Genomic DNA, 17,350 nt, shown 5'->3' with positions numbered 1-17,350 from the left:
CAGGGGTGCTGGTAGCAAAGAGAAGTGGGATTGCTGAAGATGAAAGCAACCACAGCAACAGCTAATGTGTATGTTCCCACTCCTTAATTACACCGGTTGGTGGCCTCCAGTTACTCCACCTTCCTTGGGGATCAGCCTTGCACGCAGGGAACAGCTGGTATTGGCAGCACCTTCCACCACGGGGACTTGTTTACATCCATCCATGCAACAGCTCATCCCCAAATGCCCCCTGCCTCTTTGCTATGTGACCTATTGTGCAACCAGCAGCGGAAGAACTGCTTCATAAAGGACACCGGTACCTACAAAGTGTGCAGCAGCTCATGAGTAAAGCGAGAGCAACACAAGAGGAGGGAAACATGCTCAATGCAGGCAATTCCCAAAACTTAATATGCAGACTGGAGCAGCAGACAGCTCAGCTACAGTGGAAGATCCATATGCAAATCCCACCCAGGCTATGTAAAAGGCTTGGGTATTTATACCGCCCTCCTCTTCCTTGGTCCTCCTTCCTGACAAGTAAACAGACTGCTCTGCTCCAGAGAGTTGTGGAACAGAAAGTGGTCCAAAAGTAAACACACAGACTCCACACTTCATTAGAGGTGAACTTGTTTACAGAGCAAGAATTAAAACAAAACCCCAGAATCCGTGGATATTCTGTACGTAACATCTCCCTCCCTGGCTCAGTATGTTCCGCTCTTGCTGTGATTCATCCAGTGTGTGGGCAGGGGAGAGCAGAGACCTTCTTGGTTTCCTGGGATTCTCCAGAGTTTCTGACTCCTCTCCTGCTTTCCACCACCATCCCTGTAAAGGCTTGTGACATTTGACATCCAGTTGCCTACATCACCTCCCTGTCCTGGGGTCAGGGGCTGGCTACTGAGCTAGGGCATGGAACTGCCACAGGACTGTTATGGATCCCATGTGCCAAGGTGGGGTGGGGAGGGAGCGGGGGAAGGTGTGACTCATCTGCCAGCTGATATAAAAATAAGCTACTACTGAATAAAAAATGCATGACTTCTTCACACACTGTGCACAGGCAGGAGCTGTCACTATGCAGGAATTCAATCGTCAGCCGAACGCAGCCTGGAAATCAGCTCTACTCCATTTTACCCTCCCAAGGCAGAGCCTGCAACGTCACATGTGGCGTTAACAGCCACAGGGGAGAGATACCAGAGAGGCCTGGAAATGCAGTAACAAAAAAGTAGTTCATTCTTCTCTATCTGCTGGTCACTGCTGGGAAGTCAATACCTCCCAGGATCACAGTGAATTATTTATCGCGTGGAAGCACAAAATGAAAGAGCAGTTTCCTGATGGCATGGAGATGTTTTTCAGCAATGGTCATGTCCTGAGAAGGAGGAAGTGGGCTCAGAGTGATGCAGTAATGGTCACCCAGCAGTGGGCTCCCTGTCCTCCAGAAAAGGCTTAAGCTAGGGGGACAAACATACTTTGGATAAAAACAACAGTTCCAGCCTTGCAAGTACATCACAGCAGCAGAGGTGTGTGCCTCAACTTCTCAGCAAAGCAAGGCCTTTTTTTTTTCCCCTTCCAACCAGTACAGCTGGAGAGACAAACCAAAAGCCTTTGGACAAAGCTCATCGTGAAGTCTCAGCATTTGGCTTCCATGTCCATGCAGAGGCTCTGCAGACATGGATGTGTGAGCTCCACTGGATGTGACAGCAGCTGGATGAGAAGAGGCAACAGCTCCATGGCCTGCAGCATCCAGCCATTCTGCAGCACCTTAAGGGCTGAGGAGCAGCTCAGTGGATTCTGCTGCTGCACCCAGGAGACAGGGCAGGCAGGGGAAGCAGCAGCCCTGGCACACGGCTGTGCCTGGCATGCAACAGCTTTCCAGAAGTGCCTGTGAACAATGTCTTCAGCTTCCCTTTGGAAGAGGGATCACAGAATCACAGACAGGTTTGGGTTGGAAGGGACCTTAAAGCTCATCTAGATTCAATCCCCCTGCATGGGCAGGGACACCTCCTACCCACCCAGGCTGCTCCAACCCCCATCCAACCTGCCCTTCAACACTGCCAGGGATGGGGCAGCCAAAGCTTCTCTGGGCAACCTGGGCCAGGGTCTCACCGCCCTCATGGTGAAGAATTTCTTCCTACTGTCTAATTTAAATCTCCCATCTTCCAGTTTTCATCTCTTCCCCCTTGTCCTCTCCCTCCCTGCCCTTGTCCCAAGTCCCTCCCCAGCTTTCCTGGAGCCCCTTCAGGCACTGGAAGGTGCTCTAAGGTCTCCCTGGAGCCTTCTCTTCTCCAGGCTGAACACCCCAACTCTCCCAGCCTGTCTCCAGAGCAGAGCTGCTCCAGCCCTTGGATCATCTCTGTGGCCTCCTCTGGTCTCACTCCAACAGTTCTATGTTAGGGGCCCCAGAACTGGACAGTGCTCCAGGTGGGGTAATAGGGGCATCTTACATGGCTGATGAGAGAGTAACAGAACTAGTTTGCACAGAGATTGTTTGAACCACTCTAATTACCTTGGTCAGCAAATGGATTGTATTCCAGACTACCTAAAACCTAAAGGAATTCTCCTCCTTCCCTGAGACACCCTACAGACTCACCATCAGGTCTTTGACTCTGTGCCTGTTGGTTGTTTTTTTCCAAAGCAGTCACACACTATTTTAGGCTATTAAATATTTAATTCCTCCATGAGGCACAAGAAACCAGCAGATGGTCACTACACAGCAGGCCCTTGCCTCTTCTTTTCAGGGGGTGGAAAGGTTTAAGAAGACTGAACACCCATTTCTCTAAGCAAACACCCCTCCATTTCCATGTGCATGTGTGTGAAGTATGTCTTAAGATGTACCAGACACCAGGAACCCAGTCCTCTCCTCAGCTAAGGCAGCAAAGCATTTGACACTGTCTCCCACCACATCCTCACAGCTAAACTAAAACTAAAAACTAAACTAAAACCAAAAGTTTATTCACAGGATGAGTTTCCCTGTGAGAAGCTCCACAGGAATGGAGGAAGCAGTGCAGTTGTGTGACAGCTGCCTCTTGATGTTCAAAGACTTTCTGACAAGGCCCCAGTGTTGTGTCTGTAACCTCCCATCAGCACCAGCTTCTTCATCTGCCACGTGGCTCACAGTATCACAGGATGTTAGGGGCTGGAAGGGACCTCCAAAGATCATCTAATCCAACTCCCTGCCAGAGCAGGATCACCTACAGTAGATCCCACAGGAACAAATCCAGACGGGTTTGGAATGTCTCCAGAGAAGGAGACTCCACAGCCTCTCTGGGCAGCCTGTCCCAGGGCTCTGACACCCTCACAGGAAAGAAGTTTTTCCTTATGTTTAGCTTGAACCTCCTGTGCTCCAGTTTGTGTCCATTGTCCCTTGTCCTGTAACTGGACACTGAAAAGAGCCTGGTCCCATCCTCCTGACACCCCCTGCAGATATTGATGTGTGTTGATGAGATCCCCCCTCAGTCTCCTCCTCTCCAGGTAGAACAGCCCCTGCTTTCTCAGCCTTTCCTCATGGGGCAGATGGTCCCTTCCAACCTAAGTTTTCCTATGACCATTATCCAAGAGTAATCTACTTTTTAAACGTTTGTTCTGAACACCGAGGAAAGAGGAAACCACCACTAAAATTCTCATTAGGAAAAAACCCCACATTTTTCTCCAAACACTGCAGGTGATGACCATTTTGCTCTCCCATGGAGACGTTGCTCACCAAGCCCATCTGGTCTCACCAGCAGCTGCAGCAACACGAGGCGCGCGCTGCTCCCACCACGTCTCTGCGATGCTTTTACTGGTCTCACTTTTCAGGCTAATGGGGAGGTTTGCAGTCAGGCACGTGAGCTGGCAAGAGTCACTGGCTGGTTTATTGAACAGTGTGTCACATGTAACACTTCTGTTGGTCTCCTTTGAGTCACACACACCATGGGTTTGGACACTCCAAGGCCTCATTTGGTGAGGTCGGAGCAGCTGAAGTTTTTAAGCAAGGACCATTAAGGGAAGCCTGACATTAATGGTGTCAATGAGAACAAACCCATCTATTTCTCCAAAGTCAGCACATGCTTAGCACCAAGGTGTCCTTCCAGACAGACCATCTTACCCCCATTCTCAGTTCAGTGTGCAGACACTGGGTTAAGGCTCCCTGGTCCTGGCAGTCTGACTCCACCAAAATTTACTTTGTCCAGCTTCCAAGTTCCATGGAGAGACCAGAGTCATGGCTCACATCCCCCCCCCCCCTCCCAGAGCTCCTGGCCTAGTTTCAGTTGTTTTAGCCAAACTGGAGCACAAGAGCTTCTAAAGGCACTCAACTGGCTATCAGAGTCGGGGTTGTGATGCCTGTGGGACCACACAGACGTAGAAATAAAAATCGTGTTGCTCATGAGGCTTCTCAATGGTCTCTTGACAAATACTGGCAAAAAGGCTGGAGATGTCAGTCAGTCCCAACTGGAAAGCAGAGAAGAGGGATCCTGAAGGCAAGATCTCCATGTCTGAGAGCAACACACTCAGAAATACTTCCATGAGAGTGCATGGGAACAGGCAGGGCAGAAATGCCCTGCGTGGGTGAATAAGTGTTGGTAGGATGAAAAGTTGAGAGCAATTAGAAACAGAGAGAAAGCCATTAAAGAAATTTAACCTAAGCAAAATAAAGCCAAGTCCCCAACATTTGATCATTTCTAAAATTCCTCAAGAACATGTTGAAAGAACATGGGTTTCACTGGCACGTCATGAGAGCCATTTGCTGGGTTATGACAGAGATGACAAGTGCCAAGTGAACTGAAGTAGGGAGCAAGGAGTAGAATTAAGTGTCTGTCAATCTGTGAACCTACATTTACTACACAGGCTTCAGCAGAAATGCCCCAAGTCTCAAAAGCACAGGTGACTGGAATCAAGTGATGACACGAACACATCAGGAGCTCTCTGCACAGTCCCACATGGTGCCACCAGACCACAAACCACACAGCCAGGAGGATCTTACTTCAGTGGCCAAAAAATTAACAACAATATTTTAGTTTCCTCTAGTGAGAAGTTACTTGTTTCCCACATTCCATATTTCACATCCTGTAAGGAGCAAAGAAGTCATAAAACACTGGGTGCAACAGCACCCAGTCTCCAGAAGATGTGCTACAGAAAATTAAGGAAACTGATTAGAAAAATGAATTAGAAGAAGCAGAAATAAAAAATGCAGGATGACTGCTCAGGTACTGAATATTATGAGCTCAGAGCAGATATATCTTCCAGTCTGTTCAACTTAGTATTTCAGTATGAGAGCAAGTAGAAGCTAGATCCACCCAGGGAAGACAGGAAAAGCAAAATCAGAAGTGTAAAAAAATTACAGTAATGTAGGAAATTTGCTGAAACCCAACATAAATACATGATGAAGGCACAGAAGGAGCAGAGAAGGTGTTTCCTTCAGAGAGACTTCCTCACGCAGTGTGTAGCCAAGGCTATGGAAATCCTTGGCATGGGAAACAGCACATGCTAGAAGATTTTAAAGGTTTAAAAAGCAACCAGAAATTCAGGGATGAAAAATCCAAACCTGTTAGAAAAAAGCTCAAGTCCCATAGTAGGGATATTCAAAAGCTTGCCAGAAAGAAAACCAAAACCCAACCAAAACACCCCCTTGCTGTCACTCAGAGGATACTGAGCTCATGGGACACTCATGAGCTAGTAAACAGAAATGAAATCAGTATTTCATGTTTTTACTAGAAAAGCTCTATGCTACTTACACAATTTCCTAGATTCTAAGACTATATGCCAGCTTTTTGAAATCTCTCATTCTGTCCCCAGATAACTTTCACTCCATTAAAGGTTCCCATGTTTTCCAAAGACACTCCCATGGGCATTTCCCACATCAGTCAATCCTACTAACTCGAGTTTTTAGGTCTGCAGAATTACTCAGTCATGATGTCATTCTGACCAAATCTCTCCTCAAACCCACATAAGCCTAAGAGAATTTGCCCAGCTCAGTAAGCTCCAGCCCAAGTTACACACCAAATACGACGGCGATGTTTGATTTAATAAAGAAATCACAAACTTAGTGTAAGCTTAAGGTAGGTTGACTCACCCGCACTTCCAAGTTGTTTATAAAACCTGTATTCTAAATGAAGTTGTGGTGCACGTGATTTTATTGGTTCCTAAAACAGGAAAAAAAAAGGGTTAAAAATCAGTTTGACTGAAAGAAGTACCATCCTCTATGTGAATATTGGTGACTGTACATAATGCTCCGAGCCTCAAGATGAACCACCCTAGACTGAGTCTCCCAACAGACCCCATCGCTGGACATCATTTAAGTAAGAACAACAAGCAGTAAGACTTGAGAGAAGCCCTCTGGAGAAGACACAACTTCCTCATTTAAATACAAAGCTCATTTGTGACAGTGCCATTTAAGAATTGTTCCACAAAGCTCCTGGTCCTTGAACAATGACCCTGGACACTGGCAGGAAGAAAGTCCAAGATCAAGGTCCAAGTTCATCTTGTGGACTGTGGTTTCCCACAGTGCTTCTGTAGGTCACGAGCCTGTATTTTTGAAAAGTGTTGAGTCACAGATACGTGTTTTAAGTCAGACCACAGCTGGATAAAGCCACAATCTTGCTTGCAGCAAGTGATACAGTGCAGCCAGGTATCTAGTAAAAAAGCAGGAAGATGTCTCCCCCTTTGGTACCAGGCTTCAGACAAACAGCCTCACAACACTCAAGAATATTGTATTTTCATACACAGAACAAGATAAAAAAAAGTCTGCAGTGCATCCAAAGCATTACATTTCTCACCTGTTACTCATCTGCACTTCATGCAGAAGAATTAATGCCTGTGGTCCATAAAGGCATTAACATGCAAGACTACAAACCTTCTAAAAATATTAGTTAACAATTAAGAGACTTGAGAAATTAGGTTTTCAACAGAACTGTGCACTTGGGATAGGCAGGAATGTGAACTCACCAACTGCCCAGACAGCCCTGAAATGGAAGTTACTGACCAGTTACTAAATGGAACTACTGGCCTCAATTTTTTGCTTGGGTCTTGCTTACTTTCTTGTATTTCAGGAAAGAGACGAACTCATCATCTAGAGATTGACCTGTAAAGGAGATCCCTAAGACCTGCACAAAAATAAGACCTTCCATGTTTCACATCAGGTCCTGTGAGTCAGAGCAAGAACAGCCAACACAGGCTGAACACAGTGAGTCAACATCTTCAATATGGTGGCATAACTCAATATGGTGGCTTCACCTCTGGTCTGTACAGTAAGACCAATATCCACACTTGGTACAAACACTCCATTAAAGACTTCTTTTTAAGTTGAAAGAATTATTTTTGTTCAGGAATTTCCTACGGGAAACCTGGGAAGGGACTTTGGACAAGGGCAGGGAGTGGGAGGACAAGGGGGAATGGATGAAAACTGGAAGAGGGGAGATTGAGGTGAGACATGAGGAGGAAATTCTTCCCTGTGAGGGTGGTGAGACACTGGTCAGGTTGCCCAGGGAAGCTGTGGCTGCCCCATCCCTGGAAGCGTTCAGGGGCAGGTTGGATGGGGCTTTTATAAAAGTTATAAAAGCTGTAAGTTGCATTTAAATTAAGATAATTGATGGTGGCTCAAGGGAGTCTATAGACACCTGCACAGCAAAGGAACTAAGAGCAACAGGAAATCAACCTGCTCAGTGAAGAGTTTATTTAACCAAATAAACTATTTGGATAAAGGTAGAAGGATGAATGTATCAGGACATGATGCTACTCCAGGCCAACCTAGGGAAAGAAGCACAACCCACTTCAGCATCAGGAGCTGCTGGAGCCTGAGCTCCAAACTCTTGCCAGAGTCGCAGCAGCTTCTGAGAAGAACATACCAGAACAGATGGTTGTTCTGGAGGCCAAGGGCTTAAGGATGCTGGCAGATGTTGCTTTTGTAGGAAAAATAACTGAACTACTACTGCTTAACATACAAAATCCACAGCTGAAACCAATGGGCATCACAATTGCTACGAGAGGGGACAGCTTGGCACCTGTGCCTGGACACACCTGTGAGAGCCATGGGCAGGGAAAAATGCCTCCCTTGGGCAACAACATTCCAGACCCTCAGAGATTAACCCAGCACATACAGCTACAGCATTTCAGAAGACAAACCCCCCTGTGAACTAGACGCCCTTAACAATAATGTTCAGCTGAAGAGCAGGACAAGGAGCTACACGGTGACACCAAAGCCAGAAGACAACGCTCTCCACTGTCAGCAATTTTCAGAGATGCAGCACAATCCTCATCCCTGAAGAGAAACCATGAGACATTAGCACTGAATTTCCCAGCACTTTCTGATCAGCTCTTTGGTATCCATTGCAACTCTTCTCTTCTTTTGTGAGACACTCCCCCGGCAGTACTGTGTCCAGTTCTGGAGTCCCCAACATAAGGACATGGAGCCCCTAGAGAGAGTCCAGAGGAGGCCACAAAGATGATCCGAGAGCTGGAGCAGCTCTGCTCTGGAGACAGACTGGGAGAGTTGGGGTGTTCAGCCTGGAGAAGAGAAGGCTCCAGGGAGACCTTAGAGCACCTTCCAGTGCCTGAAGGGGCTCCAGGAAAGCTGGGGAGGGACTTGGGACAAGGGGGAATGGAATAAAACTGGAAGAGGGAGATTGAGGTGAGACATGACGAGGAAATTCTTGAGTGTGAGGGTGGTGAGAGCCTGGCCCAGGTTGCCCAGGGAAGCTGTGGCTGCCCCATCCCTGGCAGTGTTGAAGGGCAGGTTGGATGGGGCTTGGAGCAGCCTGGTCTGGTGGGAGGTGTCCCTGCCCATGCAGGGGAGTTGGAACCAGATGAACTGTAAGATCCCTTCCAACCCAAACCGTTCTATGCTTGAATGAGTTTATGATTTTCCCTCCTCAACATCATGACAGGAGGCACAAATAGCTGAGGCAGCAGGGCTGCAGTTGCAGAAGACCATCTCACACAGCTAAAAGGACTTGGAGGAGAGTCCTGATTTGGTCCAGTGATGCAGATTAAAAAAATTTTGCCATTGAGTGCACTGGATGCACCTACTCTACCTCTACTCCATAAATTATTTGAACGGTAAAGTCCCAGTTAAGGACACCTGGAGACCTGTAATTAGTGGAGTCCCTCAGGGATCAGTGCTAGGTCCAGTCCTGTTCAACATCTTTAACAACGACCTTGATGATGGATCAGAGTATCTTCTCAGCAAGTTAGCTGATGACACCAAGCTGGGAGGAGTGGCTGGTTCACCTGAAGGCTGTGCTGCCATTCAGTGAGATTTGGACAGGCTGGAGAGCTGGGCAAAGAGGAACCTCATGAGGTTCAACAAGCGCAAATGGAGAGTCCTGCACCTGGGAAGGAACAACAAAATGCACCAGGACAGGCCAGGAGGTGACCTGCTAGAGAGCAGCTCTGTGGAGAAGGACCTTGGAGTCCTGGTGGACAACAAGTTATCGATGGGACAACCATGTGCCCTTGTGGCCAAGAAGGCCAAAGGTATCTTGGGGTGCATTAAGAGGAGTCTCCAGCAGATCAAGGGAGGCTCTCCTCCCCCTCTACTTGGCCCTGGTGAGATCTCACTTGGAGTGTTGTGTCCAGTTCTGGGCTCCCCAGTTCCAGAGGGACAGGGATCTACTGGAGAGAGTCCAACAGAGGCTACAAGGATGATGAAGGGACTGGAACACCTGCCTGATGAGGAAAGGCTGAGAGACTTGGGGCTGTTCAGTCTGGAGGGGAGAAGACTGAGGGGGAATCTAATTAAATGTCTATCAATACATGAGGGCATCAAGAAGGCAGGACAAGCTCTTGTCACTTGTGCCCTGTGACAGGACCAGGGGCAATGGATTCAAACTGGAGCCCAGGAAGTTCCACCTCAACATGAGGAAGAACTTCTGTCTTGTGAGGGTGACAGAGCCCTGGGACAGGCTGCCCAGAGAGGCTGTGGAGTCTCCTTCTCTGGAGGCTTTCCAGACCTGTCTGGATGCCTTTCTGAGTGACCTGCCCTAGTTTTGGTCCTGCTCTGGCAGGGGGGTTGGACTCGATCTTCAGAGGTCCCTTCTAACCCCCAACATTCTGTGATTCCATGACACATGTAAGAAGCCCACTTGCTGCTAAGGAGGCTGAGTAATTCTTACTCCTGTGGAATATGGTCTAAAACTGGGAGACCAAAAAACTCACCTCTTCTACTGTTCCCTCATTAATCCGGAGGACAGAGCAGGTTTGTGGATGCCTGGATGGTCACTGGGTGGCAATCCCAGCCCTTCAAATTGTGAAGGACCAGGGATATTTAAGCTTGAAACACAACTGGCCAAATAAAACCAGATCTACTGGAGAGAGTCCAACAGAGGCTACAAGGATGATGAAGGGACTGGAACACCTGCCTGATGAGGAAAGGCTGAGAGACCTGGGGCTGTTCAGTCTGGAGGGGAGAAGACTGAGGGGGAATCTAATTAAATGTCTATCAATACATGAGGGCATCAAGAAGGCAGGACAAGCTCTTGTCACTTGTGCCCTGTGACAGGACCAGGGGCAATGGATTCAAACTGGAGCCCAGGAAGTTCCACCTCAACATGAGGAAGAACTTCTGTCTTGTGAGGGTGACAGCAGGTGGAGGGATGGGGTCTGTCCTCCTTTTTAGTGTTCCCAAGAATTTAGCTTAATTGAAGCCAGTTATTCCAGCTGAGGGTGAGAGCAGCATTAAGGCCCAACAGTGAAAGTTGCACCTTCTCTGAGTTTTTAACATTAAGTATAAGTAACTTAAGAACAACCTCCACTTACCAGTTTGATCGCTACATATTCATTGGTGTAGAGATTTTTACCTGCAAAGGAAAAAGAAAAAAACCTTTTTAGCTCCACATTCAACACTTCCAGCTAGAGACAAAACACAGAACAGAGTACTGAGGGCAAAGAGCTGCCTCTTCTCAATTCCCTGCTAAAATTCATGCCTTTAACAAAGCGTAAGCCTCAAAATAATCAGTTGCTGCAGTTCCCCGGGGCAGGCAAACACTGTCTTCCATTCAGCAGAAGGTAATAGTGTTTTATGGCAGCACTTCTGTCCCACGCAAGCACTGGAGGAGGTATTCCAGACACATTAGGTTTTATTATCCCCATCATGCCAAAAAAGTCTGGAGAACAAAAAAATGGAGTCTCATTTCTTTCAGAGATGTCTTGAATCTGCTGGACACTGAACAGTTTTATCCTGTGATCTATAGGGACTTTGACTAGCTTAATTGTGCCCCATATCAAAGTGAGTACTGCAAGGAGGTGTATGAAAATGACCTTTGTACCAACACACAGCTTGTATTTCTTCCTCCAGGAGCCAGCAGGCAGTGTGTATAAAATGCCTTCTGCATGCCAGGAGCACTGGGGCAACCCTCATAACCTGGTAAGGCCAGTAACTCCCAGTTGCAATATGGTACAATGAGGTTCAAAAATACACCAAGAGAACAACACCCATCTGCAGGCTCCCAGAACACAGAGTGGTGTCTAGTCTGATAGCAGCTCTGGCAAGCAGACAGAGCAAGAGCCTAGGGTGAGTAGAAGCAGGCAAGCAGGCAGCTGGCTGCCAGGACACTGCAGCTCCATAACTCTGAGCCAGAGCTGGTACCTGCCTGTGCTACAGCTGGAGGGGAATTTTTCCTCCAGGAACTTGTCTGGTGTTTGAGCAAAGCCCTTGGCATCCTTCATGATCCGTGGCAGAGATGCAAAGCTCTGGAGTGTCAGGGAGCATCTCTGTGCATGTCCTGAAACTGCCAGTTATCCTGTTATTCAATGTTCTGCAGTTCCTCTGCTGGGTAACTGGAGCAGTCACTCCCCTTCACCCTTTCCACACTGCTCAGGACCGACAGAAACTCTCCTGGAGATCTAGCTGGGGAAGGAAGCTCAGGCAGTGATCATACCTGACCTGTCCTGTCATCCTGACATCTCTGCTGCCTTTCTGACCTCCTCGAGCTCCATTGCACCCTGGAAGGAGGGCAGCCTCCAGTGCAGAAGTCCCCTATGACAAGCAGCCATCTTTAAAGCCTGAAATACTTATCGGGGAAAATCCCCCTTTTATTTACTTTCTAACAGCTTCACATTTTCTGCATCTAAGTTCTTCTGATGTCTCCCCTGCTGTAGTTCTGGCCTCTGAATGTCAGATGGGGCACTCCCAGTCCAGGTCACACACCAAGCAGATGGCTTTAACATCCATCAGGAAGCAAAGAAAAATTACTGAAAGCTTCCATATGCTATGGTAACTGGCAATGCTGTTTAACACAGGGCAGGCATTTCAATGTGAGGTTAAATACCCTTAGAGGAAGTGTTTGATGCCAGCAGCTGTGTAGACTGAGCTCCAGCATTAACCCTTGCTTCACGGGGTTGTTTGAATCTCTTCCTTTAGGTCTTTTAATAAAAGCTATTGTGGTCAGGCTGGAAATGAAGGGTAGAAAATAGTGTTTGCAGTTGCATCAGGAACACTCAGACATTGAAAAGTGGCTGCTGAAAGAGCTACAAGGCCAGATCAGCAGAAAAGCAGGAGGCAGGATAAACTGCTTCACCCTTGGAGACAGATAAGAGCTCCAGCCTGATGCTATCTGACAGCTGGTGGGGGGAGACCATGCAAGGACATTAAGGGAAGGCAGCCTAAATACTCTTAAATTACCTGCTCCCTGTGAGCTACCAGCAAGTGAGTCACACTGGCAGCTCCGGCCCCACTCACCCCCTGACACTTCCTCCCTCAACATGGACTGAACTCCTGTCAAAATGCTCAATTTGAAGACATGGAGCCAGACTAAGAGAAGTTCCAGCCCAAATATGTGAGAAAATCAGATGATTTAAACTGAAAAAAAAAAAAAAAAAGGAGAATGGGAATGCCATCCCCTACAGATCCCTCAGCCTCCATCACAAACTGGGATATGGACCATTTCAAGGTAGTTCTGGTGCTCAACTTGCAGTGGTGGAACTCCATCCAGGGAACAATGACCCCCAGACCTTTGAGCAACACTTGTGCTCTTCCACTGATGTAGGACAAGAAAGTTGGGGAAACAGTGCTCTTCCAAGGGTGTTTCAAGGCAGAGGACGTTGCTAGCAGTCTCCATGTACATGGAGCCATGATGCAGCCTATTATGGTGTGGTTCATAAGGCTGGGGACTAGAGAGAAGAGAATTTGGGTAGTGGAATTCCTCAATTAAAAAGCTGGGATTGGCAAAACACTAGTTGGGGATTTCAGACCAGCAGCCAAAGGCAAATAGACTAATTAATCCACCAGTTCATCCCTTTCAGAGCATGCACTATGTACAGGGAGACTGCACATATGGGGGTGTGAATGGGTCCAGCTTCTGAGCCCCAAATCCTTCCTAAAGCTGTGGCATAAGATGCCTGCTTTGCCAGCTCTGATGGCAAAGCACATCCCCAAAACCTCTCTTACTTGCTCCAGACTCAGTCCTGCCCCTCAGTTTTGCTGTCACACTCTCCAAAGTGTAATGGTTTCTTCTCCCTCCTTCTACAAGGCAGCACTGGTATTGAAGTGGAAGAGTAAAGGCAGCAGTGCTCACAGTAAGCTATGGATAGAAGCTGCATCTTATCTCAGGAAGACAAAAGATTTGCAATACAACTGCTGATAAAACCATGCTAACAAAAAACTTTCAAGTTCAGGCAGAGCTTTTGATGGAGCAGTGATGAAGTTCATGCCTCAGTTTTAGATAGCTCAATGACAATTATAAACTACATATTCTAAAGTGCTGCATTAAGCCACCAGCATTCATGTGGGAAACCCATCCAAGAGGATTTCCCAAGCTCTGGCAGAGGGACCAAACACATGGACAGACTGCAGACAGACTGAGCCCAAACTGATCAGTCCTCCACGTGCACCATTCCCACAGGCCAAAGTTAAAAGCCACAAGTGCAAACGTCTTGTGACTGACGTAAGAACTGCTTTGACCCTTCCTTCTAGCTTGTTGATGTATAGATAATACATTGTGATGGGAACCAGGTCTTGGGAACTGGAACAAACATCCAACCACTCGTCCTAAAGCCCAGAGCTCAGCCCAGACAGCACGGAATCTGCTAAGAGAGCAGATCCCACAGGGAGCTGAGAGATGAGTTCCCATCGATTTTGTGGTGCCAGATCTGCTGTCCCTTCCGGAGCACATCTCCAAACAACTGGTCCTAGTGTGGATCCTCCAGGGATCTGCTTTTACCCATGCCCTTCACATCTAGCATTCATCTAGCCCTGTATTTACATGAGGACTCTTTATTTTGAAAGTAGAGACAAAATGAGCCCTGGTATCAGCTGCTATTACCATCTCTAGTTTTTTCTTCCTCTGCTTTAAAGCAGAGTTCCTGGCTTCAAACTGCAGCCTGGGAGTCAGCTGGGTGGTTCCTGCTTTTGGGGGCACCTTCCAAGCTCTCATTGACCTGATCTGACTTGGCAATGTACAAATAAGCTGCTTTTCTTCTAGTCTGGGGGCTTGCTGCTGGCTGCCAAGATGTGCTGACTGTTCATGAGACCTGGGTGGGAATCACGCTGATGTGTGACTGCTGGACCCTACAGCATTTCTTTGGGTACCACATGAAAACACAGCCTTCTCCAAAAATCCCTTTGGCCAAGGAAGGACACAAGCAATGAAGAGGCTATTTTTCTCTCTACAAACAGAGAATGAGTTGTGGTCAATGGTTCAGTGTCCAAGTGGAGGCAAGTGATGAGTGGTGTTCCTCAGGGGTCGGTACTGGAATCAGTGCTGTTCAACATCTTCACTGGAGACATGGGCAGTGGGATGGAGTGGCTCCTCAGCAAGTTTGCTGATGATACCAAGCTGTGTGGAGTAGTTGAGACCCTAGAGGGAAGGGAGGCCATCCAGAGGAACCTTGACAGGCTGGAGAGGTGGGCCAGTGCCAACCCCATGAAGTTCAACAAGGCCAAGTGCAGGGTCCTGCACCTGGGTCAGCACAACCCCAGGCACAAATACAGGCTGGGGGAAGAATGGCTGGAGAGCAGCCCTGAGGAGAAGGACTTGGGGGTGGGAGGAGATGAGAAGCCAGACATGAGCCACCAGTGAGTGCTGGAGCCCAGAGGGGCAACTGTGTCCTGGGCTGCATCAAAAGAAGTGTGGCAAGCAGGGCAAGGGGGGGATTCTGCCCCTCTGCTCTGGTGAGACCCCACCTGGAATACTGTGTCCAGTTCTGGTGCCCTCAGCACAGGAAGGACATGGAGCTGTTGGAGAGGGTCCAGAGAAGGGCCAGGAAGATGATCCAAGGGCTGGAGCAGCTCTGCTCTGGAGACAGGCTGGGAGAGTTGGGGTGTTCAGCCTGGAGAAGAGAAGGCTCCAGGGAGACCTGAGAGCAGCTTCCAGTGCTTCCAGTGAAGGGGCTCCAGGAAAGCTGGGGAGGGACTTTTCACCAGAGAGGGCAGTGATAGGACAAGGGGGAGTGGTTTCAATTGGAAAGAGGGGAGATTTAGGTTAGACATCAGGAAGAAATTCTTCACCATGAGGGTAGTAATGTGCTGGAATAGGTTCCCCAGGGAGGTTGTTGATGCCCCCCCCGGGGGTGTTCAAGGCCAGGTTGGATGAGGCTTGTGCAGCCTGGTCTGGTGGGAGGTGTCCTTGCTCATAGCAGGGAGGTTGGAACCTGATGATCTTTAAGGTTCCTTCCAACCTTCACCATTCTATGATTCTGTGATTAATCATCATTTTAAAATGGTAGTTGAACTCCCTGTTTTGAAAATGCCAGATAATATTTGTGTTAGAGCAAAATTATTTGGGCTCCAATCTACAACTCAGCATTAAAATAAGCCTCTGGTCTGTCCTGAACTTAATGCTTATTTTAGAAAACTCTCCAACCTGCCAAAACTGGTATAATTTTACAATAGTACCTATTTAATGAAATAAGAGTGCCAAACTTTGGGAAAAAATGAGACAACTGAAGAGATTCATTTACCCTTAATGTGGCTCATGGTTCAGGATTTCAGGTAAATATAAGAGATACCCACTGAATAAGTCCATAAGTCAATGCAGGGTGGCATTTCAAGGCTCAGCTGATGACACATTTTCTACAGTGAAGTTTACAGCCCTGGTTTCTCACAGCATTAAATTTTAAGAAGTTAAATCCCATTTTTCCTGAGCAGTGAGCACTTTCTGATGTCACACAATTTTACAGCCCTGGTGAGCTTGTCCTCAGGCTGGTTTATGCAGTGGCGGCTCTCCTGTCAGCTTGAGCTGGAGATGCAGGACATTGCAGTGGCAGAAGTCACACTATAAAACCTCTGGTGTGCTCCAGCTCCCAAGTCTGCACGTGAAAGACAGTGACAGATGACCAGGGGCTGCACAACAGGACTCCGAGTTGCACAGAAGGCAACAAAACCCCATAAGATTGCAGAGTCCAGCCTAGGAACGACAAGCAAGACCCCTTGCTCTTTGCTGACACCCTACCCCTGGTAGCAGATTGAGCTGCTTTGGAAACCAAAGCTCTCAGAGTCCACAGAATGTACAGCCTATCTGAAGAAAGAGCATCCAGTCAACCCTGTTTCATCTTATTACTCTGGGCCAGACGCTGAGTTGCACATTCATCTTCCCATTGCAGCTCAACTGTGGGCTGGGCTCCAACTGCACTGCTTCCACATGCTTCAAAAACCTTAAAATCCCCAGGGCTATCTGTGTTTGCAGCAAGAAGAATCAACCCAAAGCAGTGAGCTTGATATTTGTGGCAACCAGCTTTCGTACGTCCACACCAGCCCCTCCCTGAACAATCCATCCTCTGTCTGGCGCTGAGCGTGAGACAAGGGCAGCTTAGAGTGAAAACACAACACCTCAAAAAAGAGAAAGTCTGCAGGGAACTAGAAAAATGTATTTCCCCCTTGTTTATCAATGCAGGACTTTCTCTTCCTGTGTTACTAAAAGCATTCACTGGTACTTATCTGAAACCACGGGAAAAAAGCCAAAAAGGAGAAAAAAGCCCCCATTTGCTCGTATTTCAGCCACATTTCTTCTCCTTCCCCCCAGCACAATTCATTGATGATGAGTGTCACGTGTGTGCAAGAAAAATACCTGTGCTGCAGGAGTTCTTAAAGCCATGGTAACTTGCAAAAAGCAACCATAGCAGAGCTTCTGGAAGGACCTTACACCTAACTGCCGTTATCACAGTCACGGCTTGTTGTCCAAATCCAGCATGTGACTTCAGCTAACCAGGATTAGAAAACCATTTACCAGTGCACAGAAGAACACCTTGGAGAGCTTCTCAATGAACAGGTGGTGCTTTTTCCATAGCTAAAACTAAATATATCTGTAAATGGCCTTTTTCAGAAGTGAAATCTTTTGTGCTGGATCCATGCTTTGAAGCAATCCATTAGTCAGAAACCCAACACCACTACGAGTTCAGGAAATGTGAAAAAGATGAACCATGGAAACAGGACTAAAATTTGGGCACCAGCTGGATAAGCACAAGAGCCATTACC

The 17,350-nt window shown here is 47.6% G+C and overlaps 1 protein-coding gene across 5 annotated transcripts in view; it reads right to left on the bottom strand.

Annotated features, from left to right (window-relative positions):
* Nucleotides 1-17,350, bottom strand: part of CSNK1G1 (casein kinase 1 gamma 1) — a 107,013-nt gene that overhangs the window by 43,211 nt on the left and 46,452 nt on the right. For all 5 annotated transcript variants that reach the window (XM_051628758.1, XM_051628762.1, XM_051628760.1 and 2 more), the window contains 2 exons: nucleotides 10,699-10,739; nucleotides 6,020-6,089 (listed from right to left, as the gene is read on the bottom strand). In XM_051628758.1, coding sequence (XP_051484718.1) covers nucleotides 6,020-6,089; nucleotides 10,699-10,739 — 111 coding nt within the window. The remainder of the gene's footprint in view (nucleotides 1-6,019; nucleotides 6,090-10,698; nucleotides 10,740-17,350) is intronic.

The sequence above is a fragment of the Apus apus genome, chromosome 10 (assembly GCF_020740795.1).
Source record: "Apus apus isolate bApuApu2 chromosome 10, bApuApu2.pri.cur, whole genome shotgun sequence".
Taxonomy (NCBI): Eukaryota; Metazoa; Chordata; class Aves; order Apodiformes; family Apodidae; genus Apus; species Apus apus.
This window is presented reverse-complemented; position numbering and strand designations above follow the sequence as displayed.